We start from the raw sequence: 26735 nt of genomic DNA on the forward strand, positions 1-26735 counted from the left end.
ATGTCGCGACATTGTTACTTCTATACCTGTTACTTCGTATACCAATTAATATGATATTCTATAACTTTATATGACGATGTAAATTTTGGTATATCGCCATCTATATCACATTTCACAAACTTTATTTCTTAAAATCTTCATAAATAATAAACTAATTTGTATATTAAAAGTTCGGAAATTTTTTACATTTACCAATTGAATACTACTCAACTAATAACAATATACCCTCTTACTCTTCGAGTTAGAATATTCTCATTTCCAAAAATCAGTTCCTGTTCGAGTTCAAGCTTTGGTGGTTGTGCTTTCTGTCTGGAAGATATACATATATATATATATATTCTTTTGTTTCAAATAATTCGAATGTCTGGCTTTAGTTAGAAAATTGAAAACAATATAAAGTTACCGGTGAGTAAGAAAATTTTACAATATATCTTTTAGTTTCTTGTTTTTTCGCTTAGATTATATTGTTTACCCTGCTGGGGACTTTATTAGCCAGTTCTTAAGAATATTATTACAATGGTTTTCGCGATAATCATGGAAGTTCTAACGGCGGCTACAATGGTGAACAAAGTGGAAGACAATTTGGTGGCCTAAAGGAATTTCACTAAAACTCAGCGTTTATTGGTACATGTAAATAATATATATTATAAATATTTTCATAAATATTTTCATAAATATTTTTGTACTCAATTGATAAGTTATTTGAAGTAAAATATTCGATTTAATTATTATAGTTTTTATACATGAAACTCTTAATAAAAGAATTTTAGGCATTTTCTTATCTGGCGCCAACAAATTCAAACTCGCTACCGGAAAACCGGTATTAACATATTTGAATACCTTGATTCCAGCTGGTCACACTGACCAACGGAAGTTATCTGCGAAAGCCCAGGCTTCAATTTTGGTGTCAGACTGACTGAGTGTTCTCATTGCCGAAAATTAGTTATTGCTCTTCTTTGTGCAAAGGCGGTCGTATTTTTTGTCTCGAAGAAGAAGTTATTTTTGTCTATTCGAAGCTGATAAGCCGAAATTAATATATACATTTTTTTTTATTCCAATTAATTCGATTATCTGGCTTTAGTTGCAGAATATTAACCAACATGCAATTACTGGTAAAAAGCCAATAAGTTTAAATAATGACTTTACAATTACTTGATTTCTTGTTTAGATTGTTTTATTTACCGTGGTAGTCACTGTACTAGCCATTTCTCACGGGGATAGAACTGATGTTTTCAATGGCCGACGACAAACATCAATTGATTCAAGAGGTCAGAGAGTGCATAGCGTTCAGTACTCCCAAAACGCCGGATTAGAAGTTAATCGCGCTCAAGATCAAGCCAATCAAGGTGGTGTTTTTAATGGCCGACGACAAACATCAAGTTATTCAAGACAAACAGGATCCAATAATGAAGGAGGTCAGAGTGTGCTCAGCGTTGCGTATTCCCAAAACGCTCATCAAACCGTGGGATTAGGAGTAAGTCGCGCTCAGGATTCCAATCAAGGTGGTAGAAATGAATTTTTCGATGGCAGACGACAACCATCAAGTAATCCCAATCAAAGTGGATTCAATAATGAAGGACCTAAAATAGACCTTAGCCCGCAAAGGGATCAAAACAAAGGTCCAGGCTCCAATGACACTAAAAATTCCGAAAGGTGCTCTTTTTGCAGCTCAAAAAAGATCAAGAATGTTGATGTTGAGCGCGCGAACAAATAATTTCACTGAAAAGCGTTTGTTTTATTTCATATAACATTTTCATAACACATTTTTGCTTTTATTGCAATCAACATCTCAAAGATCAAGTCTTGTGTTGAAATTGTTACAATTATATAATTCTCTTTAATGTAATACCTACATATTACATACATACATATACACAATTTACATGAAATTTAGTTTAATGAAGTTTAATTTAATTAAAAATTATGATTTATGGCACAAAAGAAAATTGTTTTAATGCTTTTTAAGTGTTATGTTATCCTCATAAGAAACATTGAGACAGAAAAGAAAAAATAGCCCTGGTCCGCAGATATTTCATCAGACTACAATTATGGGTAAGTGTGAGTAATGATGAGAACCATTTTGGTGGGTTTTTTTCTTATGCTTGGGAATGCCCAACAGATTAAATTATCAAATTCCCAGAATGTGAGGAATTCTTAAGTCATAAAAGGTTTCATTCAAAATGGCATAAATAATAACAATTATAAGAAAGAAGATTATGATTAGTTTTAACTTCTATATGAGTAATACATTTTCAAATCTGATGTAAATTTTTTGATATATCGCCATCTATATCACATTCCACAATTTTAATCTTTTAAAATCCTTCTAATTTGGATCACTTTAAAAACTGACAATTATAAAAACTTTATGTTTATTACAGGGTAGGAAATTCTTCCATTTAGCGTTTGAATACTACTCTACTGATAACACTATATTCTCTTACTCTGCGAGCAATATTATTCTCATTTCCGTACAGCAGTTCCTGTCGTACTTCGAGTAAAGACGGTCGCGCTTTCTGTCTGGAAGATCATTTGGTATATTCCGGTGTGATAGGGCAACACTAATACGAATATATATATATATATTTTCTTTTGTTTTAAATAATCCGAATGTGTGGTTTTAGTTAGAAAATACACAGCAATATGAAGTTACCGGTGAGTAAGGAAATAAGTTTACAAAATATCTTTTTAATTTCTTATTTTTTCGTTTAGATTATTTTGTTCACCCTGCTGGGGACTGTATTAGCCAATCCTTTTGAATATTATAACAATGGTATTCGCGATAGTCATGGAAGTCCTAACGGTGGCTTGAATGGAGAACATTCGGGCTTTCAAAGTGGAGGCCAAATTGGTGGTCAGGAAGAATATGGCAGTTCAAGCTTCAAGAGTAGAGGACAATCCAGAGTATATGGCAATCAAGATTACCAGTACGATGATCCAAGACTTGTAGGATTCCATTATCAAGAAGGCCAGAAAGTGGAAAGTGTTCCATATATCCAGAGCGTACGTCAAAATGAAGGTTTAAGAGTAAATGCCGTTCAATATTCCAATCATGCTGGTCAATATGAAGGTTTCAATGGCCGACGACAAACATCAAGATATACAGGTTTCAACAATGAAGAAGTTCATGAAGTGCAGAGCGTTCCGTATTCCCAAAACGCTAATAAACATGCAGGATTAGGATTAGGAGTAAATCGCGTTCAAGATTCCAATCAAGGTGGTCAAAATGGCCTACGACAAACATTCAGTGATTCAAGACAAACAAGATTTAATAATGATGAACGTCAGTATCCTCAGATCGGAGGTTATGATGGAAGAGTAGAAATCCGTAATGCCCAAGTATTTGGAGAAAGAGGTTCCCAAATCGATCAGTTCCAAAACGAAAGGCGTACGTTTGTTGGCCAAGACGATAAAAACAGAAGGTTAAATGGAGGACAACAATGGTACAATAATAATCAAGAAGGATTTGGAGATCAGGAATCGATGAATGGTCAGTACGAAAGGCTTCCAGTCTCCAATGATAATGAAGAAGACAAGGCTACAAGCCTCAGGTGCTCTTTTTGTCGCAAGAGGTGGTTTAAGAATATTCCAGCCAGGCGCATTGAATAATTTCGCTAAAAAGTGTTTAAGTTTTCTTTTATTGCAAACTGCATATTATGCATATGTAAAAATTATACATAATCAATAATTTTATAAATATTTTTAAATATTTGCTTTACATTGACAAGTTATTTGGTATTAATATATTTCGATTTAATTTAAATAAAAATTGTAATTATTTGTACACAAAACAATTATCCAATTGTACGTTTCTTATAAGAATTCGGGGCATTTCCTTATCTGGCGCCAATAGATTCAAACTCGCTCCCGGAAAATCGTTAACCCTGATTGGAGCCCTTGATGCCAGCTGGTCACACTGGCCAACGGGAGTAATCTGCGGGAGCACAGGCTCCAATTTTGTGCCAAAGTGAATGAGTGATGCCAATGGAATGCGCTCGCCGAAAATAATCAAAAAAGAAAAACAAAACGCAAAATTGTCGGAAAAATTGCATTCAACGTCTGGCACATAAAATGTGCAATTAAACGGCAATAAATGGTAAAGATCAAGTGAAAAAAACAGGGAATTACCTATGTATAAAAAAATGGTAATCAAAGCCAACAAAAAATCTCCTGGCTTAGGTGTGCGTTGGTGTTTGTGTGAGTGCGTAGTGGTTTAGTGCTGCGTTCGAGTGTTTGTGTGTGTTTGTGGGTGTGCGCGCACAACAAAATATAAATAAAACTCCAATGTCACAGTAAGTGGAGTTGATAAAAAGTAGCGCTAAAGGCCTTTTAATTGCCGCTGCAGTCGATAAATCATCAAACGGGGAATATGAAAGCATCTCAGGAATCCAGTGCGTAAAATTAGAATGCAGCAGCAACAACAACAACAACAAGCGGGCGGAGGCAGGAAAGATACAAAATAGCCAAGGAGCCAAATGTACATACATACATATACTAGAACATGTACATATACATCGTAAAGTGCGTCCGACATGAGAGGCGCTCTCTCTCTCCCTCCCTCTCAGTTTCACTCTCTTTTGGAGCTCCTGCACATATGCTGCGAACAACAACACCACATGCTCCTCCTGGGGATGCTGTGTGCGAGAGAAAGAGAGAGGCAGGAAGAAAAGCGCCACGCGCTCTCTGATTTGGAATCAAAGAGCGCAACTACACTCAGAAAAACAATCACAAACATTCAAAAACTTAAAGAACAACAACAAGTTGTATTAAAATTAGTTTGACTCACAAAAAAAAATTAAAAGAATTAAAAAATGTTAATTGTTTTTAAGAAATTTATTATGAATGCATTTAACACTAGGCCCTTAGTTACTAAACAAGACATTTATATTAATTGGCTTTATGATTTCGCAGTTGTCTGTTTCTGTCATTAAGGGTGTTTTTTTCTCTGAGTGCAGGGCGCTCTGTCATCACAGCCTTTATGCTATCGCCACGAACGCACGTCTCATTTGAACGCCAAACGTCGAGGCAAACGGACGCACGCCGGCTCGTCGAAGTGGTTGTTACTTTCAAATTTCGTATATTCGAGCGCGCATATTGAAAACCAAGTGCTCGATCGTGTGAACAGTGATATTAAAAATATATATGCGGGATAGAGATACCTTACCTTGTGCCATAATAATAATACCAGCAGGATATCTATATTTTCTCGGTGCTGAGTGGAAAGCGATGTGCAGTGCTCGTTCATAATAAGTGTAAGCGGAGACAAGTAAACTAAAAGCGATAAGGTTACAGATGTCCTAAGCGTACATAAACACACACACGCGTACATAGGCTGTCTAGAAGGATTCCAAAGGGGCCTGGTGACATGTAACTGGATCTGGATACATGTTGGCTCCTAAGACAACAGCCCGCTCCTTTGGTCGCACTGCAGAAACGGGAGCAACAAAAGCGAGACACCGGGTAAGTAGCGATGCTTAACTATAATAAGAAACCCCAGTGTTCGGACAGGATAAAAACAAGGCACACACACAGACCAACACACACACACATAGATATACTGAAAAGGGGCGCACTGCAGTTGTTGGCCGTCGCTTCCTGCGCCGCTAAGTATGCCACTGCAATGCTATTTTTAAGGTGCAAAGTGCATTGAGTAGGAGGTGAAGTGCCAGCCAGCTAACCATAACCCACACAGGGACACAAACAGTGTGCGGAACCACTGGACGACGGCGACAACACACAAAACGTATTCAAGTGTAACTAAAGACGACCAATTCACAAACAAACAAGCGAGCCAGGAGCAGTTGCGGGTGAGGGGGAAGAGGAGGAGGAGGAGGATGTGAAGGAGTTGGGGGGAAAACGGAACCGACTGGAGCGGAGCGGACGACCCTCAAACCATGTGACCGCGGGAAAGGCAATAGAGGTGGAGAAGGGACGACAGGGGCCGCTCGCTAATGTTTATTATGAAAAGCGTGCCCTTTTGAACGCCATCGTGTATTTTTATTTTTATTTGTATTTTATGATTGCGCTTAGCCATGTGTATTTGCTGTGAGTGAATGCGACTGTGTGTGTTAATGCACAGGAAAAAAAAGATATCAAGCTGGTTTTAATTTCGGTTTGATTGCAGGAAGCTTATAGGGGTTACCTTGTAAATAAGGTTTGTTTCTTTGTTTGAGATTCTAGTTTAAGTTTCTCTTTAATATCACGATTTAAACTTTGATGGAAACGGAAATTGAAATCTTAATTCAATAGTTATTTTAGATTTCTAATATAGGATCTTTTCAATTTGATTATTTTTTGTATTTTAAGAACAAAACAAACCGCTTTAAAAGATTATCAAACGATTTTGTTAATGGGATTTTTTTCTCAGTATGTTTATTTTTGTTTTTCTTGTCACGGAGTGGGATCACGGGGTGGACGGGTCGGGCGGGCAGAGGCTGTCGAGAGGCCCTCATGAGAGTGCAGCACTCAATTCATTGATAAAAGATGCAGCTAGCTACAATTATAATAACAACTCCAACCAACGGGATGCCGCGATCAACATGCCGCAATTACAGTAATAATTTGGGCCTGTAACCGTTATTCAAATGTAAATTCAAATGTGGATTGCAATTACCAACCCTCCGCGACAAACGTTGGTTCGGTGAGTGGGTAACAAACAATCGCCAATTGGCATATAATGATCCCCTTTGGACGTCGAAAAAGTCCTAACTGACTGGCTGACGTACCAACTGACTGACTGACTGACTGACAGACAGACGAAATGGAATGGTATATGGTATATAGTATAGTATGGTAAAAAGTGGTATGAAACACTCAGACAACCAGCAGCGACATTCGGAACAATTCTCAGGCCTTGACAAATGCACGTAATGATTGGACTCACACTTTGGTTTCTGCTTTTTTAACAATTTACGCGCAGCTCTTACTCTTACCCCTTCACAAGTTCTCACACTCGGCCTCCTAGTCATAATTTTAGGGGTTGTGCAACACATAGAACAGTAATCGAAACTCATACCCCGTCCTTCGGATACAGATACAGCTGTTCCCTTTGATGGGCAAACAAGGGCTTGGAGGTAGGGCTAGGCCTTCGAAATTCGAAATTTTCGGGACATGGGAACGTTGCATGAGCACATCTTTGACTCCTGCGGTGATTAATTGTCATTCCAGCGTTCTCTAACATATGTAGAAGCTAAAGGTCGTTCGGGTTCCTATAGGTTCCTCCATGGGTTCATGGGACTGAGAGGCGACTTAACACTGGATTAGATGTCGATCGAAGTGAAAGAATAGGCTCTTTTCATTTTCTTTCGGCAACTGGCTTTGTTCCGAAAGTAGGTAGCTGATGGTAGTAAGGGCGCAGTCTAGGCTTACCGTCGTAAATCGTTGGATTGAACTGAGCCGATCGATGCCGATGGGAATCAAGACGGAATTAACATGCCTTTAGGTAGAACTTTCTACACATATATATATATATATAAACCCGACTTCTTATCATTGCATCTTCGTCATGCGTAGGCAACTGTTTTCTCTGGCTATCATCAGCTGGCATCTGGCCAGTTTTGGCAACATAAATTAGGCCACGGACATCATTTGTTAGAACCGGACACATTAGAGAACTTTGCTAATACGATACAAATGATAAGGGCCGTCATCAGTTGTTCAGTTTGTGCTACTTATGCGGCTGATGGAATCATAAATAATTTGTTTATTGCATGCAGACGAGGCACAAGTATGCTGGCCCTCCTACCCCCCAACGCCAGCCTCATCTATGATTATATCTTGTGTATCTTGTCGAGTAACATGAACTGTATCTGGCCCATAACTCATGCTTGAAACTTTTGTTTCTACTTCTAATTCCTCGACAATTACGCTTAATTAATTTAAAGATGTTTGTTGTCGTTTGTTGGGCTCGCATCCCCCGTCGAGTTGGTTCGATCAAGCCATGCTCGCGTCACATTCAATTTTGAGCAGTTATGACGGCGACGGGGTTCGGCAATGGGGGAGGATTTTATAAATAGATTAATTAAAATCATCTTTAATTGTTTGATTACAAGACAGGCAGCGGCGAGTGGCCCGAAAAAATGAAATGTACGTTGCGAACTGAGATCTCACAATAGCTGCCTCTATAAAGGTCTCAAGTTGCGGAGTGTGTGGGCAAAATGCGCAACATGTGAAATACAGATGCCTCAGAGTTACCAGCACGGTCCCTTGGGCATTAAAGATTTCATTTGTGCTACAGATGTTCCGGCGATTGTACAGCATAACTACAAGGAGGAGTAGCAAAAACTCAAGTCACACGCAATTGAGGCAGCGGCATCTGCCACAGCCACAGCAACAGCAACAGCAACATCCACATCCATGGATCCACTTCAGGGCAGTCACCAAGCGACTGGCGCAGCGTTTCGAGTGGCATTTGATTTTAGTGCTCAAGAGTGTGTGTGCGAGTGCTCCAGAAGTATAAAAATTATTGCTGCCAAGCAACTGAGTCAGTCAGTCATCAATTATTTTATAGAATGCTCACTTGTTTTGTGTGTTCTGGCATTGTTCCCCCATCCCAATCCGTATCCCACATCCCCATCCCCATCCCCATTCCCATCTCCATTTCCCTCGAAATGCCAGAGCCGAATCTGTGTTCTTGGAGTTCACTTGGAAGTTCTCATTCGGCACAGGAAGGGCTTCTCCGCCTCTACACTTCGTCGATGAGACTCCGCAATAGTTGTGAAATTAAATTGAATACGACGCCGATTATCCCACGCAGTCTTCCATTCGCATTCTCCATTCATTCAGCCTGGCTGCCTAGGAAGCAAGTGCTGGCGACACAATCTCATCCTCCTCCGCGGAATCCGAGAGCTTGGGAAATCATCAAAGTTCAGCGGGACTTCGGTGGCGTCTACTGCTCACAATATAAGATGATTACATGCACACGCAACTCGCCGTATCTTGCCATAAATCTCAAAGACAACACAGAGAGAAAAATATCCTTGAGTCTGGTAGTTATAAAAGGGGTGATAAGGGGTATAAGTTTACTATTATCAATTGAATAGCTCTTTTAAATCTCTTAAGTTATAATATTAACTATACTCGAAATGTTGGGAAATTTAATACTTCCGCTGATTGGCTTTAACAAAAGAAAAACATAGAAACCTGAAATGTTTATAAACAAAAGTGGGGTAGTCATTACACTTTAATTAGAGAAAATGTCATTCCAACGGACCTGATTGCTTTAATATCCATATCCATATCCATTAAAGTGCTCAGACAGGCTTATAAATTTGCTTAACTCCATCAACTTTTTTTTGGCAGTAAACTACTTTTCCAAACTGAAGAAAAAGTTGGCAACTTTATTCTGTATTTCAATTTTTAACAAGTTTTAAGTTGGTATTTAGTTTCTAAACAAGGCTCAAGATCTTATGAATTATAGAAATACTTTCTTATATGATGTAAATCTCTTTTTTTCGCCCAGTGAACATTGCGTGTGTGTCCCACAGTTTGTCATTCAGTCAGTCATTCATTCAGAGGATGAGGATGGGGAAGTGGATGGGGGTTTCCCCCGGATGCTTGCGTGCCAAAATCAATGCAGGTTTTTTTATTTGCCAACGACAAGTTTGCATTCAATAAATAAAACCCATTCGATTATAAAGTACACCCGCAGACAATGAAATGTCGCTGATAAGCGCCTCTTACAATCCATTTGGCCTACTTCAGTTCATTAAAAATCTATTAAAAAGTAATGTACAATAAACCCCCCAACTCCGAACCTCTGATCAGTGAAGCTTTTGGTCCGATAAGGCAGGCATTCAATCGATTCAATCTGGGTTTATTTTATGTGCCAGACTTTGATTAATCTCGCCATCAGTTCGGCTGTTCCTGTTGTCATGTAAATATATATAGTACGAGTATAGATGCCTGCAAATTCAGCATTATGCTTAAGAGAAGCTGCAGTAATAAATATTCTTGCTGCTTATATGAGCTGAAAATCAGTTCGATTTTCGCTGATGGCTATATCGATTTACTTTAGCCAAAATGTAATTTAGCTAAGCAGGGCGGCAAACAATGTGGCCCAATCTCTCGGCCTCGTCAAACAAAAGTCTAGACAAATCGAAAACAAAACGAAGCTTCAATTTCCCATCTATAATTGAATGCACATACAAAACAAAGCGGATAGAGTCTCGGAAGACTATTATAATCTGGTCAGTTACATGAGCACCGACCGCCCACACTACAGATATATGTATATGGGATATCGTATATATAGCATTTACCATCACCCATTGCCCATCCACACATGAAGACGAATATTGACAGACACTCAAGTGTCCACAAGCACCCTGTAAATCCAATTGAATTACGCATAAAGGCGCTTAAGCCGAAAGAAACGAGGCTCGCGATGATGATGATGATGACGACCAATATTATTTCCCTTTAACTTCTGATTACCCGATATTTTATTACGACGATTCGTGGTCACGGACCACAAGCTACTACTGGGTAACTTTGATTTGATGGAGTTTTCCATGTGGCGCATGGAACCCCTAATAATAATCACTTATCGCATATCAGCGTTTCCGCAAAATTTACATATCGACTTTTACTTGATGCGCCTTTTAATGGCCCACGTCGGTGGCAATAAAATTCTGTTTGAGGTAGCGGGGGAAGAGGGAGTTTTGAGTTTTAACTTATGCATGATTAATACATAATTACAAAGACAAACGCATAAACTCCAACTCAAAGTGAGGCTCAAAAGACGGGGGCCGGACTTATCGCGGTGTTCGTGCAGGCATGCCTCCTTCTCGTTCCCAATCTTCTACTTGAGTCCACACCACTCCACTCTACCACTTAATAACTAAGAAAGACAAAAGGCACTTTTCCCACAGCCCGTGGCAGAGACCACGTCCTGAACTGCCTAGGTGCCCGGGAGAACTGCAGTGTGACGGAGCATACTTATACCTGTTATTAATATTTCGATTAGGTACCAACGATTCGTAGAACCTGACGCATGACTTGCATGGCTAATGGGGATATTTTGTAACTTGTGACCACGCTGCCCTACACTTGGAAATTTGTCGGTTTGGGGTGTATTGGTCCTTGATTGATGGAGACAACTCATCGATTGAGCTCCGAGGACAGGAAGTGTCCCTAAGTGCAGACGATACATTTTCATTTTCCCATTGATCCTGTCAGTAGATTGGAATCTGAGTGATCTGAAGTTTAGGTTCTACCTAGGCGGCAGGAAATGATATCTAAACTCAAGTAAACAATCCCAGATAATTTCATACAACGAAGTGAGCATCTTTTAGATGTGGAAAGGGGTTGGTCCATAATTACATCATTTTCTCTATAAGACTTGCCACCCTTAAGGACTCTGTTGACTATGGGAAATGTTTCAGTAAGCCGACACCTTTTCTTTTATCTTTGTTAAAAGGGATTTGTATCATAAGAAGGCAGGTGTTTAACTGAGTATTCCATTATTATAATTACATACTTTTTCATTGAAAAATGATAATATAGTTATTATCGCTTTACCTCTATAGGCACTTCCGAGCGAATAGAGTGTAGAGAAGTCGTCTCACAATAGTAATAAAATCCAAATCCAAAACCATAAGTTTGTTAATTCTAAGCGTGTACGTCAAAGATATGAACACTTTAGTCAAACCATGGACACTTTCGTGGCTTGACAGACCGCTTTGTAAATAATCGCCTTATTGCCAAGTGCGCAAATTGCTTGGTCGGTGACGTTGTAAATACTAAAGGTAATAGTCGTAGTAGCTAACTGGCATTTTCTTATCTGACTTTTCAGATCGTATTCACCACGTCAACGGAGCGAGTGTGCAGCTAATGCTAATGCCAGCTCCTGCAGCTAGCTTGCCACATCGCCAGCAGCAGCAACAACTATTGCAGGTGCCCCTGCAGGTGCCTCAGTTGCACAGGAAGTGCAGGACAAAGAGACACCTACGCCGGACGACAGGCCACCTGACAGCGAAGCATGGCGGTGATTAATAAAGCCGGAAATGTGATTGCCCTCCTGGTTAACCTCCAGGTAATCCTGCTGTTCTCGGTGTCAGTTTCCGGAGAGTTGCCGCAGCTGGACTACGGCAGTTTGTCCGCCTCCCTGGAGGAGGATGCAATTGATCCCCTAACGGCGATGGCTCCTTTTGCCAACTCCTTGGTCACCGAGGAGACGGCGCCGCACAAAAACAACGTGGAACTGTTGGGTAACAGTAGTGAGGATGAAAATGCCAGGCCGCCACATGGATCCTCCTCGTCGGGATCATCGAGTGCGGCTGCTGGAGCGGGTATACTCCTCGAGGAGTTCAACACTGGCAAACTGAGTCCCGGAGAGGCCAGTAATACGTTACCCATTTTCCTCATAGAACCAGAAAGTGTGTTCGTGGTCAAGAACCGGCCAGCTGTACTCAAGTGCAAGGCCTCCCATTCGCTGCAGGTGATCTTCAAGTGCAGCGGCAGTTCGCAACCACCACCGTCGACGCACGAAACCCACGTGGATCCGCATACAGGGGTCAACATGGAGGAGGTGACCGCCACCATTCACCGCGACCTGGTGGACGAGTTCTTTGGGGACGGGCCCTTTAAGTGCGAGTGCCACGCCTGGTCGTCACGTGGCGTGGTCAAGAGTCAGGCGGCCACCGTCCACATTGCCTGTGAGTATTACACTGATAAAATAAATGTGGAATTTATGGATTGCATTGTAAATAACCTTGAGTGAAACCTTATTAAGTGAATATTATTATATTTAGATTCCTTCAAAAAGTTCCTTTTTTCAAAACATTTTTCGTAGTGTACTAATACTACCTTTTTCATGTAGTTGATAGTGTAATTTTTGTAGTTAACATTGCACCTTTGTCCTGGGGTGGCTTCCTGTCAACAACTGACCCTCGGTTAGCTTACCCCTATCTATATCTGAATCTATATCTATATCGGTATATCCTGCATCTGTCTTTTTTAACCCTCAACAGATATTCGCAAGTCCTTCAACCAGTCGCCCACCTCACTGCGCCTGGAGCTGGGCAGTCGGGCGGAACTGCGTTGTGAGCCACCCGGCGGTTTCCCCGAACCGAAGCTCACCTGGCACAAGAACAACGCGGTCATCACTGCGGACAGTGAACCGGGGATCAGCGTTTCGGCCGGCACGCTCACCTTCCGCCAGGTGGCCCTGCAGCACATGGCCAACTACAGTTGCAGTGCGGAGAATATCGCCGGCAGACGGGTCTCCGATTCCGCCGTGCTCATCGTTTATGGTCAGTATTCAGGCTGCATTTTTAAGTTGATGATGTTTTTACACGGTACTCTTTGGGAACATATATCCATGAATGTTAACCCTGCTGTGAAATCTATGGGAGCTTTTATAAAAAGTTCACCAAGATTAAGATTCTTTCTCAAAATTAAAAATATAAAGATAATATTAAACCATTAAAGTTCTACGAGTCTATAAGGTCCACAATCGTATTAAAAGTTAAATTGAGTACCGGGTAATCTCATGTTCGATTTACTGGTCGGTCGATAACGCTCTTAATTATTTTATTTTCTGATTTCATTCCACAGTTAACGGTGGCTGGAGCACCTGGAGCCCGTGGCGGGAGTGCAAGTGTGCGGGCAAGCCCAGCCAGGGAAGGAAGCGTTCGCGCACCTGCAACAATCCGATGCCGTTGAATGGGGGTGCCCAATGTCCGGGCCCCCAGATCCAGAAGTCCGCCGACTGTGCCGCATGTCCAGGTACGTACGTTCCTGCGGTCATCCGCAAAATTGTGGGCGTTACGAATTGCGGCCAACACGCCCATTATATACGGGTTTCGTAGTATGGGGGTGGTCGATTTTGGGGGAAGCTTAAAGGCAGCTGTAAAGCAGCAGCCAAAATTGTCAATTTAAATGGTATTTTGCGGCCGGGATTCCAACTTGGGCGCCACCTGCACCACATGCCCCTTCTCTGGGCTTCTCTTTGTGTGCCCCGCTGACTCTGTCGATACATCTCCTGGAGCGTTGAGAACAACGCGTATTTTTCACACCACGGAGGAAATATTCAAGGGGAGATGTGGAGTGGCAAGGACAGTCCAAAATACAAAGCACTGCACAACGCAAAAGTTCAGGGGGCGTTCCACAAAAAGTAAAAAAAAAGGAAAAGACAAGATAAGCTTAAGGGTCAAGCCGAACTAGACATACTCTAAGGATTTCAGTGATTATCATAATCCAAATAGGATGGGATTTGCATAAATGATTAGAGTGGCATTGGGATTGATTTTTGATGAACAGGATTTGTGCGGAATGCTTCAATATTCGATGCATTAGAGCTCAATTCAGCTGGGACCTTAAAATTAAATTCCTGCTGTTCAATCTAAGAATTTGAAAGAGACTTAGAGAGAGATCTACTAAAGAAAATCTCTCTATAACTTGTATTAATAATTCTAAGGATGGAAATACTTCTTAAAACATAAACTATTACCGCAAAACAATAATATTACAAATTATTTCTCATTCTGACTTGATAATCCCCTAGCATATCCACTTCAAAATAGTCCTTTTCAAGATTAATAACTTAATCCACATTAGAACTAAATATAGACGAATCCCTCGTTATAGTCACCATACCCAGTGCGAACAATGGTATAATACATTTTTGAGTGAGTGCTGAGTATTTCATTTTAAACACGCATTCGGTGCCGTGGACCGTCGACAGATATCTCCACATGCGAGCGCGTATATAGATGGATAGATTGGGCCGCCGACTTTGGCAGTCGGGGAACGCCTGCCGTCGGCGTGCCATCGACTAAATGGTGACAAAGGAATGAATTCGGTGGGGAGAAAGGGACCTGAGACCATAGACTTGAAACTGGCGACTGTGGATGAAATCTGGAATGGATTGGAATGAGGTGAACAGTGGTGGCTGGGGCGCTCTCTTTTTGACAGACGCACGGGCGGCATGTGTTTGAGACTCTTCACTTTTATTCATGTAAATTTATTGTATTGCATTGTATTGTATTGTAGTGCTCCCACAGATACACTCACCCACACGGAGATTTCGTAGGATACTTGGCCAGGCGCACAGCGGGCACAGCAATGAGCAATTGTTGACAGACAAGCGGGGCAAATGGGAATGGGGATGGGGTGATGGGTAGATGGGTACTGGGTAGAATACTTATATATACTCCAGAAGAAGAGGGGGCCTCGTTCGGTCGTCAGGAATGGGGATGCCATTGTGGACTTGGGTATTTCTTTTCTATGAAAAGTGTGTCATAAAATTAATTTTAAATTTTCGCTTGGCTTTCGTTTTTTCTTTTCTGGTCTTTTCCCATCTGACGACGACTTTTCATCCCCATGGAACCGTGTCAACCTTATGGTCCTGCCGCCACGCCCACCAAACGCCTGTGATTACGCTGTCGTCCCGTCGTCCTGTCGTCCCGTCGTCCTGTCGTCCCGTCGTCCTGACGTCCTGACGCCCCGTCGCCACTGTCGCCTGCCAACAACAGAGGACACTCAAATCGTGAGCCCTGATGGATTTGACATTTCGTCGAGTAAGCGCAGTAAGTTGAACCGAAAGCCCGACAATGTGCATTTCCCTCAAAAGGCTTCACCCATCCCAGGAGGTCCTCTTGGAATGGGCCAGAACCGGATGGGGGCCAAAGGATTCAATACGACATTGTGTTCGAGCAGTTAAACTTGAATGTTTAACGAGCCGATGACAGTTAAATTCATTTTTTCTATTTGGGGGTTAACCCCGCACCCGTAATCCACTGGGGCCCTAACAATCCAATAAACAATCGCGTTAAACCCAACCGGAGGCATCAGCATCCAACCAACCGTGGCGTCATTCGTTTCGGGTATTCCCCACAAAAATCACAACAGCCATATAGTCTTTAACTGACTTTAACTGAAGTGACTTACTTTCCGTTGGGGTCGTAAGTGACGTCACTGCGGCAGATAGAAACTTAAAAATCACTTACCACGACTTACCATGCTCTCTGATTCATGCAACAGTCTGGGTCTGGCCTGGGGTCGAAAAAGGATACGTCCAGGGATGAGTATTGACAGGGGTTGGGGATCAGGATGCGCAGGGCGTAACGTTAGGCGGCGGGGGGAAACTAAATGCCTGGCAATGTGATGATGGCTGGCGACAAGTCCGGAATTCTGTGCGCCCTTTTTGGGGGTGGTTTTATGTTTCCAAAACAGGAAGTGCCAAATGCCGATGTATTTATACTAGTATGTGTGCACACTGAGAGGAAAACTATGTCTTTAAATTGGAGTATTAAGTTTAAAATTTATTTGCTATCTAATTAGAGACCTAATTAGTGCTAATTTTCTTAATTTGAAAATAAGTTTTTTATACTAATCATTCATACTCAAAGCAGATTTGGCTTAAAACATTATTAATAATGGCTTTTTATCAAGAGGAATGAGTAATTCTTTGGCTTTCCTTATTAATGAACATTAATGTATATAGTTTTCCTTGGTTTTTCGTTCAGTGTACTGCTGTCGAACATATATTCCAGCTGCCATTGGCATGCATCACACCATGAACATTTTTGGCTTTTTGTTTAGCTTTCGGACTTTCCGTTTTCTCCCTACCCAAAAAAAAAAGAAAGCAGGGAAATTGAAATAGCAAAGAAAATGCGAAAATAGAAAAGCATTAAAATGACAATCACTTTTACTCACCCACCCACGCACAAACCCCAAAAATCAACAGAGGCGTCGCCAATGGAGTTCGGGGGGTAAAAACAAAAAAAAATATATAAATAAGGGACTGAGGAAGACCCACTAATTTTATGGTGGGAACAAACTTTCGATTTCTCCCCATGGACCATTTATTAGACCGTAATTGTGTAGCAGCAGCAGAAGCCTAAAGAGGGGGGAATGCCACAGCGTCCTACGTCCCTGATTATGGCCCCCGGTCTTGATATATGACCCGGGGAGTGCCGCTGTCGGGAATGTGTGCTAAATCATGTTAATATGACTTTTGATTTCTAAACTGCCTGTGCTTTACCCACTTCCATTCACAGTGGCCCGCTGGTCGGCGTGGAGTGACTGGAGCATCTGCTCCGCGGAGTGCATTCAAGTGCGTCGCCGGAAGTGCCTGACTCAGGGCCAGACTCAGATTTCCGAAGCAGAGGAAGCCGGTGATCTGCTCCTGGGTGCCGGAGTGGGCATGGCCGCCCTCATCGCTGCAGGAGGAGGAGGAGGAGGAGGTGTAGGAAGCCCCAGCGAAGCAACTGGCTCCAGTTCCGACAATATCCCAGGATATGGCAAATCATTGTGCGCCGGAAAAGACATACAAACGGCCGAATGCCGCGGCGAACAGTGCCAGATTGGCAAGGATGGTGAGTCTCTATGCTTATGACAAGAATGAATGCCAGGCAGGAGCAACAAAGTAGACAGTTAGACAACAATAACAGTAGATCCAGAGCCAGAATGCAGTATCCAGAACCCCAGAATCCCAAAACCCATGCCTTCTTCTTCTAGCACAAAAGCCGAGCACTCAACGCTGATTGTCACAATGGGAAATTAACCAAGTGCATTTGTTTGTGCACGACCACGGGCTTATTTATACAGATTTAAGTATATACTCGTATATATATATAGAAGTATAGAAAGTATAGAAAGCATGGCGTGGACAGTTCACCCTAAAGAGCCCCCAGCCCTAAACTCTCAACTTCCGACTTACAATCCTCGATAGGAAAACCCCCAATCGAAGAAGGGTCGCAAATCAATCGCAGCAGCACTTGGAATTGAGATTTAAGTGGGGGTCCCACACAAGTCGGCTGAGGGTTTATGTGCTTTGCCAGATAATTAGGCGTGCGGCAAAGACAGCAACAGCAGGAGCAGCAGCATCAGCATCCACATACCTCCTAAACCCATTTTGCCACCCCAATTGTGGGCTTTTCCCGTGTCATTGTTGCTGTTTGCGCTTCGATTTTCATCAGCGGGTGGGAAGTGGGAAAAGTGTGCGATTGACCCAACTCAAACATAGTTTTGTGCGGTCCGTGGGGATCAATTAGATGGCTGTCACAGTGTGTAATTGAAAGGATCAGGGTACAAGAGTAGCGTTTGTTGGGGTTTTTGGCAGGTTTGTCTTTTATTTGATTGCCTGCTGAAAAGTTTACGAAGACCAACACAGTGTGCAGCTTATTTTCGATTTTATTATTCGTTTCGGTAAAGCTCAACCAATCTGGGGCGAAAATCCCTGGGGCCACCAATACCTGCGGCTTCATCATGGCCCATTGTCAGCATCCCGTACTCAACCATCTGATATTAAAAGCGTATTTGTCAGGCCAAGGAGACGAATCCCCTTTTGATGTCCCGTGCAGGAGGCAAAGAAAAAAAAAATGAAAATACAAAAAAAATATAAAAAAAGCAGCATGCAAAATGCACAAAAGCAAAGGGAAAACGAAAGCTCCGAGATCCTTGGAGTAGTATCCCAGTTGGGGATGCTGCTAGGGACTTCAACTTCTACTTCTGCTGCCATTTCCGATGCTGCCGCTGATTTACAGCGAATATAATTGCTCATTTCATACATTGTATAATGCGTCCGCCCCCCGCCCACACTTCTAGCCCGGCTTTACCGACTGTACTATACGGCATAATAATCATAATATATACAGAGTAATTTCTTGCGCTGCAGCGATTCCTTTTTGGCCAACCAGTCACCGCCAGCGCCAGCAACAATGACGACAACAATCACAGCAACGGAAACAGCCAGCGCAACAATGGGCGTCCGATGGGTGGGTGGTGGATATCATGGTTATGGAGATGGGCATGGAGATGGGCTATACAGATGTGTGGGGGATTGGGTTCTGGGTTCTGGGTACTGGGATGTCGGGCAACTGACTACTGGCGACGGGGGGCCGCCGGCGAATAATAATGCGAAATAGACGTAGCTGGACTGGGGATGAGCATACAAACATAAAACATTAAATACAGACATACACTGCTCTGCTCTGCTCCGCCAGATACGGATACGCATGGCTGCTCGGGATTGATGACAATGGGTGAGAGGATGCCTGTTTGGTTATGGAAAAGTTCAGTTCAGTTCAGTTCGGTTCGGTTCGTTTTCGGTTTTTGGTTTCGGTTTCGGGTTGACTCAACGTCCATGAATGTGTGGATTTTGCTTGGCAGGCATCCTGGATGGAAAAAAAAGAAACCAGCATGAGGGTGGCGGATTTACGCAGAAATCTCTTGGTTTCTTTTTTTTTTTTTTAATGCCCAAGCACACAAAGATTGGCAATTTGCTGGGGATGGGGTGGCAGCATCTTGGTTCGCAGGCTGGAATTGCAGGCAGGCTGGCTTTATTGCCATTCACTTCTCTAGAAGGTGAACGGATTTTTAAGGACCACTTTTGAGGATGAGCTCGAAAATACTCAGTAGTTAAGTCCCAATCATTGGAAGCATACAAAAATATCTAGTTGTTAGTACAACAAATAAAGGAAAAGCTTGGTCAAAGACTTACATTATATTGATTAAAATACGTTTTTAGAATTTAAAAACTTTTCAGAGAAATTTAAAGTTTTGAAGCGTAGGCCAAAAATATTTTCTTAGCACTATACTGGAATACTGCAAAAAGTATTTATAAGATTGTTCAGTTACCGAACTAGGTGCCAGGACACTTTCTTTATTAAACCATTTTACAGGGTATAAAGAGCCGATTCAGCAGTTTAATATAGATGCGTATCGTTTCGCAATTGCAGATTTCGATTGGACCCTCTATCTGGGACTGGCCTTCATAACCGCGGTGTGTTTCGCCTTTGGGACCGCGCTCATCTGCTGCGCCCGCCGTGGCATCCGCACCAATCCCCATTACAACATGGCCCGTTCAGGTAAGTTATAAAGGACTCCTGCATCGTGTTGTACTCTTGCCTTTGCCGCCAGCAATTGACCGTGTTTATTTCGACTCTGTTTGCAGTAATGGACGCGGATTATATGCCCGGTGTTGTGGAAAAGAAGGAGATGCGCATGCACATCGAGGCCAACAACATGGGATACGATTACGTCAATCCCGGACATCGTTATTTGCCTGGCGAACACATCATGGGCATGGGCATTGGATGTGGAGGCGTCACCGAGCACCACTACGATGTGCCCAATCTGTCCGCCAAGTAAGTGTACAAATAAGCTATAAATGTTATTAGTTTGTCCTTTTATATGTCCTTTTTATTCTTTGGATACTCTCCAGTCTTGATTTGGTTACAATATGGCATAAATACTCCCGCCATGAAGTTTTATAGCTGACAAATAAGGCATGAACGGTTTTAATATCAAGGGATTATCTTCGATTTCTTTGACAATTTGACCAGGAAGTTAATATACTTCTTCCTATAGTGATTTCAATTCCTTTATTTTTTATATTGTTTTACCCTGAACTCAACATATAGAAAGCTTTTTAAATAAAATATACCATTTTTATGAGGTGTCTGAATTCTTAAATGGAAATTTCATGCTGTGACTCTTAAAATTTTCATATGCCGCCCTTCTGAATTCTTAAATTCTAATACTTGTTCATGACAGCGGCTTACATTTTTTATATGACTCACAAGTCATTAAAATTCGCCAAAGTGCGGCAATAGTTATGCGGTTTTTAATATTCCTGGCACGGAATTATAGTGCCCACAGTGAAGTATCTCCACCATAAACTTCTCTTGCTGTGTTTTAACAATGTGTAGACATAAACTTTTTAATCTATCCCCATACAGCCAACAGCCTTAACATTAAATACTTTTGTAAGCCCTAAGACCAATAAAAGTGATTTTATAATTATGGATTGCTTCTCCTTTTAGCTACACCAATCCCATAGACCATCTGAGCGTAGATTATCTGTCCGAGACGGGAGAATCCTCCACTGCGGATACCTGTAAGTCAACCGAATAGTACTTAATTTGAAACGAATCTAACATCCATCTTATCCACCAGCCAACTCCACCTTCGATATGAACGGCAAGCTGTCCATACTTAACGCCTCAAAGAGCAGCAGCTATGAGCTCCTGGGAAGCGCTGGAGGACAGCTGCGTCTTTACGGCGGCGAGTTGCTCCTCTTTGTGCCGGAGCATGCCATTGGGAAGCACCTAAAGAAGCATGTTTCTCTCCTCCTGCTGAGTGACGAATGCAGTCGCGTTTCCTGCGCCACCGAAAGCTCCATTCTGTGCAGCAGTGTGGTTCACAGTGCCCCTCGAAACTATAGCTTTGTGAAACCGGTGATCCTAAAGATTCCTCATTGTTTGGTGGCTCCGGAACAGTGGCATGTTCACATCTACCACGCAGACAGCGAACACGATGAGCTGAGTGTCAACTGGAGACGCGCGGTGTCCGTCGGCGAGGAGACAATTAACACACCTATGTTTGTTCAGCTAGAGGCGACGCATGTGTTCATTATGACGGAGCAGCTGGGTCACTTCACCGTGGTAGCGGAACCGAGGGTTCAGCAGCCCTCGATCAAGATGAAGCTGCTGGCCTTTAGTCAACATACTCCACCTAGCAGTGCTAACTGTAGTTTACGGATCTACGTGGTCAAGGACTTCCCCAATAGCCGGGATATCTGCGCCAATGTGGAAGCCAAGCTAGGTGGCAGTTTCCTCGGGGAGAGCCAGGTCTTTCCCTTTACGCTGAATAACAGAAATCTTAACATCCGAGTAAGAAGCGCGGATGTGGAGGCAGCTGCTCCCTATGAACATGCCATACCCTACCAGCACATTCTCAGCAACAACTCAATCCTGCACTGCGAGTTCAGCTTAAGAAGACAGGATCAGAACACCCTGTGCGTGGACTTCGGTCAGGGTAACGAGGATGACTACTACACCTTCAACATTCCAGCCCACTCTATGAGCGGATCGGCGGAGGAGCTGGCCTCCACCACAAATACCACCATCTCCATTGACCGCCAGGGCAACTATGTGAACGAGAGCTGTGTGATGGATTTTGTCCAGCTTCCCCATGCCACGAAGCGTTTGATCTGCGCCGCCTTGGATCCTCCTCGGGCCGACGAGCGGGACTGGCGATTGCTGGCCAAGAAGCTAAATACGGACCGATATATTGCCTACTTTGCCACCAAAGCCTCGCCCACCGAACAGATCCTAAATCTATGGGAATGTCGGGCGAATAGCAGCCCCGGTAATAGTTCCAACTCGGTTTCGCACACGATAATGGCGCTCCTGCTGACGCTCAAGGAGATGGGTCGTCAGGATGTGCTGGACATCATAGTAGAAACAATTGGCCCGCTGTGGATTTAAGGAGGACAAGGTTAAGGAAATATCCTTTTAGGCAGCTCCATCCCAAAGGAATTTGGCGGAAGTGGTAACTAAACCTAAAAGCTTTAAACGAGGTCAACTTTTGAGAAATTCCATCTCCGCCAAATTCAAACAAACAAAAAACGAAAGGAGTGTTAGAAGTCTATCAAACTAAGCGTTGATTTTCTCTGTTGAGTTTTTAAAAGTTTTCCCAGCTTCACCTATCTTCTCTCTGTTTCCAGTGACAAATCCTATTTGTTTCCAAAGATAACTTAACCAACAAACATCTAACACCTAAGAACTGAACCACCTGCAAAAAGTTTGTTAATGTAAGATGGGAAAATCAGCGTGAGGCCCATGGTCCCTTGTTGTTGAAAACAAAAATGTTCATGAGTTGCCTTTTATTTACAAAATGTATGAACGACGCGAACGAAAAACGTAACGAAATCTGGAAAAATTGGAATCGAAATGACAACAAAAAAAAAGAAAAGATATTGAATCAAAGTGTAGCTGTAGTCATAGTCACTAAGTTACTGTAGTGTTGTGTTCTAAGGTAACTTGCTCAACGAACTCTGTTCCCTATGGGTGCCATGCATTTTATACACTAAACAGGAAGGAATGTAGCGTTTAATTATACTTGTGGCTTAGCAAACTTATAGTTTTAAACACTAAACTCTAGTATTACGATGATTGATGATGATGATTGACAAACTGTTTGTGTACGATACGACAGCTGTAAGATACGAGCACATCTGGGGGCAGTAGGCCAAAATATATATAGAGTAAGTTATGGCCAACTATGAAAGACAACCGACAAACATTTGAATGCGGGAGTTGTAAACTGTTTGCCAAATCGTTGAATTTCTCAGACGACTCTGGTTACGATTAGTCACTAAAGATGAGCAGCATTTAGTAATCAAAACTAAGCCATAGCACACATATACCCGAAAGTATGTAGCCTCTCAAATTATATATAAAGCGTACCCGTATATGTATATTTAGAGTACGATCTAGTAATAGTTATAAAAACAGAACAACAAAACGAGTAGCTTGTTAGACATACTCAAGTGATAACCTTTGTATTTGTCTTTAGTTGTAAGTCTGATCCTGTCGTTTAATCGTTAATCAAGTAAGCATTTACAGAACAATGACGTATACTTAGTGGCTCAAACGAAAAGTTAAATTAAATAAAAACTGCAACAATAATTTATCATGCGATTTCTGAATCTTGCTTCAGTTGGGACGTAGGCATTTCGTCCTCATCCTCATCATTGTCCATAAGCATTGTGATATTAATGAGATGACGCATGGTGGGACGTCCATGTGGACAGTTCTGCCAATCATACATATATGACAGTTTTTTTTAAGGGCCCAGTTTTTAAACTTACCCATGGCTGTTCGATTTCCCCCATTTGAGTGATTAGTCTCCTCATCGTTGTGTTCCTGTTTAGGGCAGTACCGATCATTACGGATTTCCTGCAAGCACGAGAGGCAAACATAGCACGCACCCTAGATGGGCGACATAAGGTGCCTTCGGGTGCATCTTGCAACATGAAGATCAGTTCATCTATGTCCTCCTTGCCAAATTCCCAACGTTTGCTATGCGGTTTGCCCAAAAGGCGAACCTTCTTCGTGGCAGGAGCTAAAAAGATTACATTTTTAGTAAGGAAACTAAAGTCGAACTGAAATCCTACCCTCATGATTTATTTCAAACTTGAAACCATTCTTCTCAAATACAGGAAGGTGGTCTATGAGCACCATTTCGTTAACCGCTGTCAGATCAAGATTTTGGGGTACTGCCAAGCGCTGATACTCCAATTGAGTGGTTCGTTGCAACGTCTCAAAGTTGTACTTCTCATCCGTTGCATGCTGATCCACGATAAAGAGATCATCTTCTAGTTTAACTATTATGAAGCCTAGATTAAACTGCCCTATGATGTCCATGCGGGCAAAGTCATCTTTTCCGATCTCCCGCTGCAGTTCCGCCTCCGCGTTATTGTTCTGGTTGGGATTAATTTCGGTCTTGAAGCGAAGACGATGAAGCTTGGCCCGTGCCTTGCGGTCCCGCTGTTGCTGCTCCTGGGCCTTTAAGGAAGACGCAATCTCCTCAAGCGTGGTGCGCAATTCTCCGCTTGAAAAATGTATTGGTGGACCCTCCTCTATTTCCTCATCAAACTCTATGCGTGTCGGCACCTCAATATGATCATCATCATCGCTTGCAATATCGGTTTCTTCAGATAGCTGAGATAAAGTAGGAGGACCTTGATTGGTTTCTGCAGGGGTCTCTTGTTTGGTCACTGGTTTTGAGTCTATGAACTCGGCAATACTTTGTCGGCTTTTAGCTGGCGTAAGAACCTTGCAGTCAATGCGAGTTACTTTGGGAGCTTGCATCAAAAGATCATACGCTGCAGGTAATTTAAATGAATTAAAAAATATCTTTTTCACTGGGTGATGCTTTCTTACCTTCGGACTCCTTAGCCAGCTCTTTAAGATTCAATAAGCTATCATTTAGGAAGCTCCGCTCCTTGCTATCCCTCGCCTTTTCATTATCACTTGTTCCTTCAGATTCGTACTCGCATTTCGAGCTCTGCTCCTTCGGTGACTCTTGGCTAAGAAAATGTTGAATCTTTTGCATTTTCATAGTTCTGGTTGCCAACTCCTCGGCTTCAGTGTGTCGTCGCTTGGCAGAAACTGATGGTGCCGTACCTATTGTATCTCCCGTGCGACGCCACTGGGTTAGCACATCCATGAACCTCTGAGATGAGCTAATAGGAACATCCATATCTCCTACTTCTTGATTAATGTTTTCCTTGCTTAGTTCCAACGCAGACTCACTTTCTTCCAGCTTTACTTTGGGTTCGAGCATGCTCACTATGGTTGTGTTTTGCATTTTAAAAGTAGCTGGTGTTTGGCCAAAAGTGTCCAGCAGGGATTTCTTTAGCGCCAGAAGGAGAATCCGCTCGTTGTTGATCAGCAGCTGGCGCTTGTCGGGCGTGAGGTTTACATCCACATCGGAGCGGGCCGTGACAATGTTGAGATAAATAAAGGGCTGCTGCTGAACGTTATACCGATGGTAAACTTCGTTCATTACCTTGGCTATCTGAAAAGTTGAGGAAAGAATAAAACTTATAAAAAAAAAATGTAAAGAATTATATTTCTCACATTCTTGGGATCACATGGCCTTGAGTTAACGAAAAAGAACTGCCGGTCTCTGCTAGATCGTCCAGCACCATGTCGGCAACTGGATATAAAACCCTCAAGTTGAAAGTCCGCTTGGTTTAAGCGCTCCACATCCTCGGCGCTGATTTGCGGGCAAGTCGTATCGGCTACATCAGCTGAAGATTCGAGATCTGCCCGCAGACCCTCCTCGCTTAATTGACCGTGCTCGAAAGGAGACTTCAATGGCACCAAATCTGCTGCCTGCTTGGCTCCGAATATGGATGAGATATTGGCCATGACCTCCTGGTTACCATGCGTTTGGAGCACCACAGTTTTGGCGCCCTTAGGTGTCTGATTGCTGCAGAGAATGCGTACACCTTTGGATACCAGGCAATAGGCTTGAAGAATTTGACACATCTTTGTGAACTCCTTCTTGATGTTGCGGGTAAAGTCGCGCCTGCGAACGGGCAGAGTGGAGAAAAGGTTGGACAAGGTGACTGTGGTGCCGACTCCACGGGCACAAGGAGAACGCTTCTTTATTTTGCCCTCGTGGTCCAGTTCTACTTTGAGGCCTGAAATTATGATTTTTGTGACCTGGCGGAAAAGCAATGTATATGGCGAGAACTTACCTACTTCGGTGGACTTGTGCCTTGTTTGGATAACCATATCCGATAAGGCGCAAAGCGAACTTAGAGCTTCTCCACGGAATCCAAAGGTTTCCACGCCAAGCAGGTCAACAAATTCTCGTATTTTTGAGGTGTGGTACTTGGCAGCTGTTCAAAGTGAGATTTACCATCTATCCGCAAGCTTAATAGAAATTTGTTTACATACTCATGCCCTCTAAATTTGTTTCCTCTACGCCACTGCCGTTATCGCTGACTTCCACGCCCTCTAATCCTTGATCCTTCAGTTTGATCTCCACCAGAGTGGCACCCGCATCTATAGAGTTCTCCACCAGCTCCTTGACCGCCACGGCCAAGCTGAGAACCACCTATAATTTTTAAAATTCAATGTTTAGGAAACATAAACAAACTCAAAGTTTAGTCTTTAGGTCACCTGTCCCGAGCAGATTTTGTGCACAGTGTCCTTGGCAATGGCTTTTATCTGGCCGGAAACTGCTGTGGTGGGTGGTGGCACCTCCGGTTCATCGTGCATTGGTACGTCTGCATTTTGTTCAATATTTATCATGATTTTGTCTTAAGTAATCAAAGTAACATTTCACAAAATTATGGCGCGATGTACTTTGCAGTGTGACCAGATTAAACGTAATGGAAATATCTTTTAATACATAAAATGGTTACATTACCATGTATAATATATTTGTGTATATTTTACTTATGTGGAATTCCGCTAGAGGGCGCT

The 26735-nt window shown here is 42.5% G+C and overlaps 4 protein-coding genes across 4 annotated transcripts; 3 read left to right on the forward strand and 1 right to left on the reverse strand.

Annotated features, from left to right (window-relative positions):
• The first annotated feature begins 944 nt into the window (after positions 1 to 944).
• Positions 945 to 1927, forward strand: LOC108112398. Its single transcript, XM_017222240.1, has 2 exons — positions 945 to 1112; positions 1169 to 1927. The coding sequence occupies exons 1-2, from the start codon at positions 1101 to 1103 to the stop codon at positions 1712 to 1714; spliced, it is 558 nt and encodes a 185-aa protein (XP_017077729.1). The 5' UTR covers positions 945 to 1100; the 3' UTR covers positions 1715 to 1927.
• Positions 1928 to 2466: 539 nt separating this feature from the next.
• Positions 2467 to 3773, forward strand: LOC108112341. Its single transcript, XM_017222170.1, has 2 exons — positions 2467 to 2655; positions 2713 to 3773. The coding sequence occupies exons 1-2, from the start codon at positions 2644 to 2646 to the stop codon at positions 3607 to 3609; spliced, it is 909 nt and encodes a 302-aa protein (XP_017077659.1). The 5' UTR covers positions 2467 to 2643; the 3' UTR covers positions 3610 to 3773.
• Positions 3774 to 4995: 1222 nt separating this feature from the next.
• LOC108112630 (netrin receptor unc-5) lies at positions 4996 to 23420 on the forward strand. The gene is made up of 10 exons (XM_017222736.2): positions 4996 to 5460; positions 11795 to 12656; positions 12972 to 13253; positions 13558 to 13728; positions 15477 to 15530; positions 17004 to 17321; positions 19686 to 19814; positions 19901 to 20093; positions 20772 to 20845; positions 20905 to 23420. Exons 2-10 carry the CDS (start codon positions 11981 to 11983, stop codon positions 22215 to 22217), a joined length of 3210 nt encoding a protein of 1069 aa, XP_017078225.1. The 5' UTR covers positions 4996 to 5460; positions 11795 to 11980; the 3' UTR covers positions 22218 to 23420.
• On the reverse strand, positions 23265 to 26645 carry LOC108112631 (mismatch repair endonuclease PMS2). Its single transcript, XM_017222737.2, has 8 exons — positions 26430 to 26645; positions 26205 to 26364; positions 26003 to 26146; positions 25377 to 25945; positions 24678 to 25314; positions 23909 to 24619; positions 23603 to 23856; positions 23265 to 23547 (listed from the first exon to the last, which is right to left on the reverse strand). The coding sequence occupies exons 1-8, from the start codon at positions 26559 to 26561 to the stop codon at positions 23425 to 23427; spliced, it is 2730 nt and encodes a 909-aa protein (XP_017078226.1). The 5' UTR covers positions 26562 to 26645; the 3' UTR covers positions 23265 to 23424.
• Positions 26646 to 26735: the final 90 nt, after the last annotated feature.

The sequence above is a fragment of the Drosophila eugracilis genome, unplaced genomic scaffold (genome assembly GCF_018153835.1).
Source record: "Drosophila eugracilis isolate 14026-0451.02 unplaced genomic scaffold, ASM1815383v1 contig_90, whole genome shotgun sequence".
NCBI lineage: Eukaryota > Metazoa > Arthropoda > Insecta > Diptera > Drosophilidae > Drosophila > Drosophila eugracilis.

Coding starts and splice junctions, on each gene's coding strand:
- LOC108112631 (XM_017222737.2), bottom strand. CDS start 26,561: ATGATAAATATTGAACAAAATGCAGACGTACCAATGCACGATGAACCG. Junction 26,147..26,204: donor AACAAATTTAGAGGGCATGA/GTATGTAAACAA, acceptor CACTTTGAACAG/CTGCCAAGTACCACACCTCA. Junction 24,620..24,677: donor GCTGGCTAAGGAGTCCGAAG/GTAAGAAAGCAT, acceptor AATTACCTGCAG/CGTATGATCTTTTGATGCAA.
- LOC108112630 (XM_017222736.2), top strand. CDS start 11,981: ATGGCGGTGATTAATAAAGCCGGAAATGTGATTGCCCTCCTGGTTAAC. Junction 15,531..17,003: donor CATTTCGTCGAGTAAGCGCA/GTAAGTTGAACC, acceptor TTCCATTCACAG/TGGCCCGCTGGTCGGCGTGG. Junction 20,846..20,904: donor ATCCTCCACTGCGGATACCT/GTAAGTCAACCG, acceptor CTTATCCACCAG/CCAACTCCACCTTCGATATG.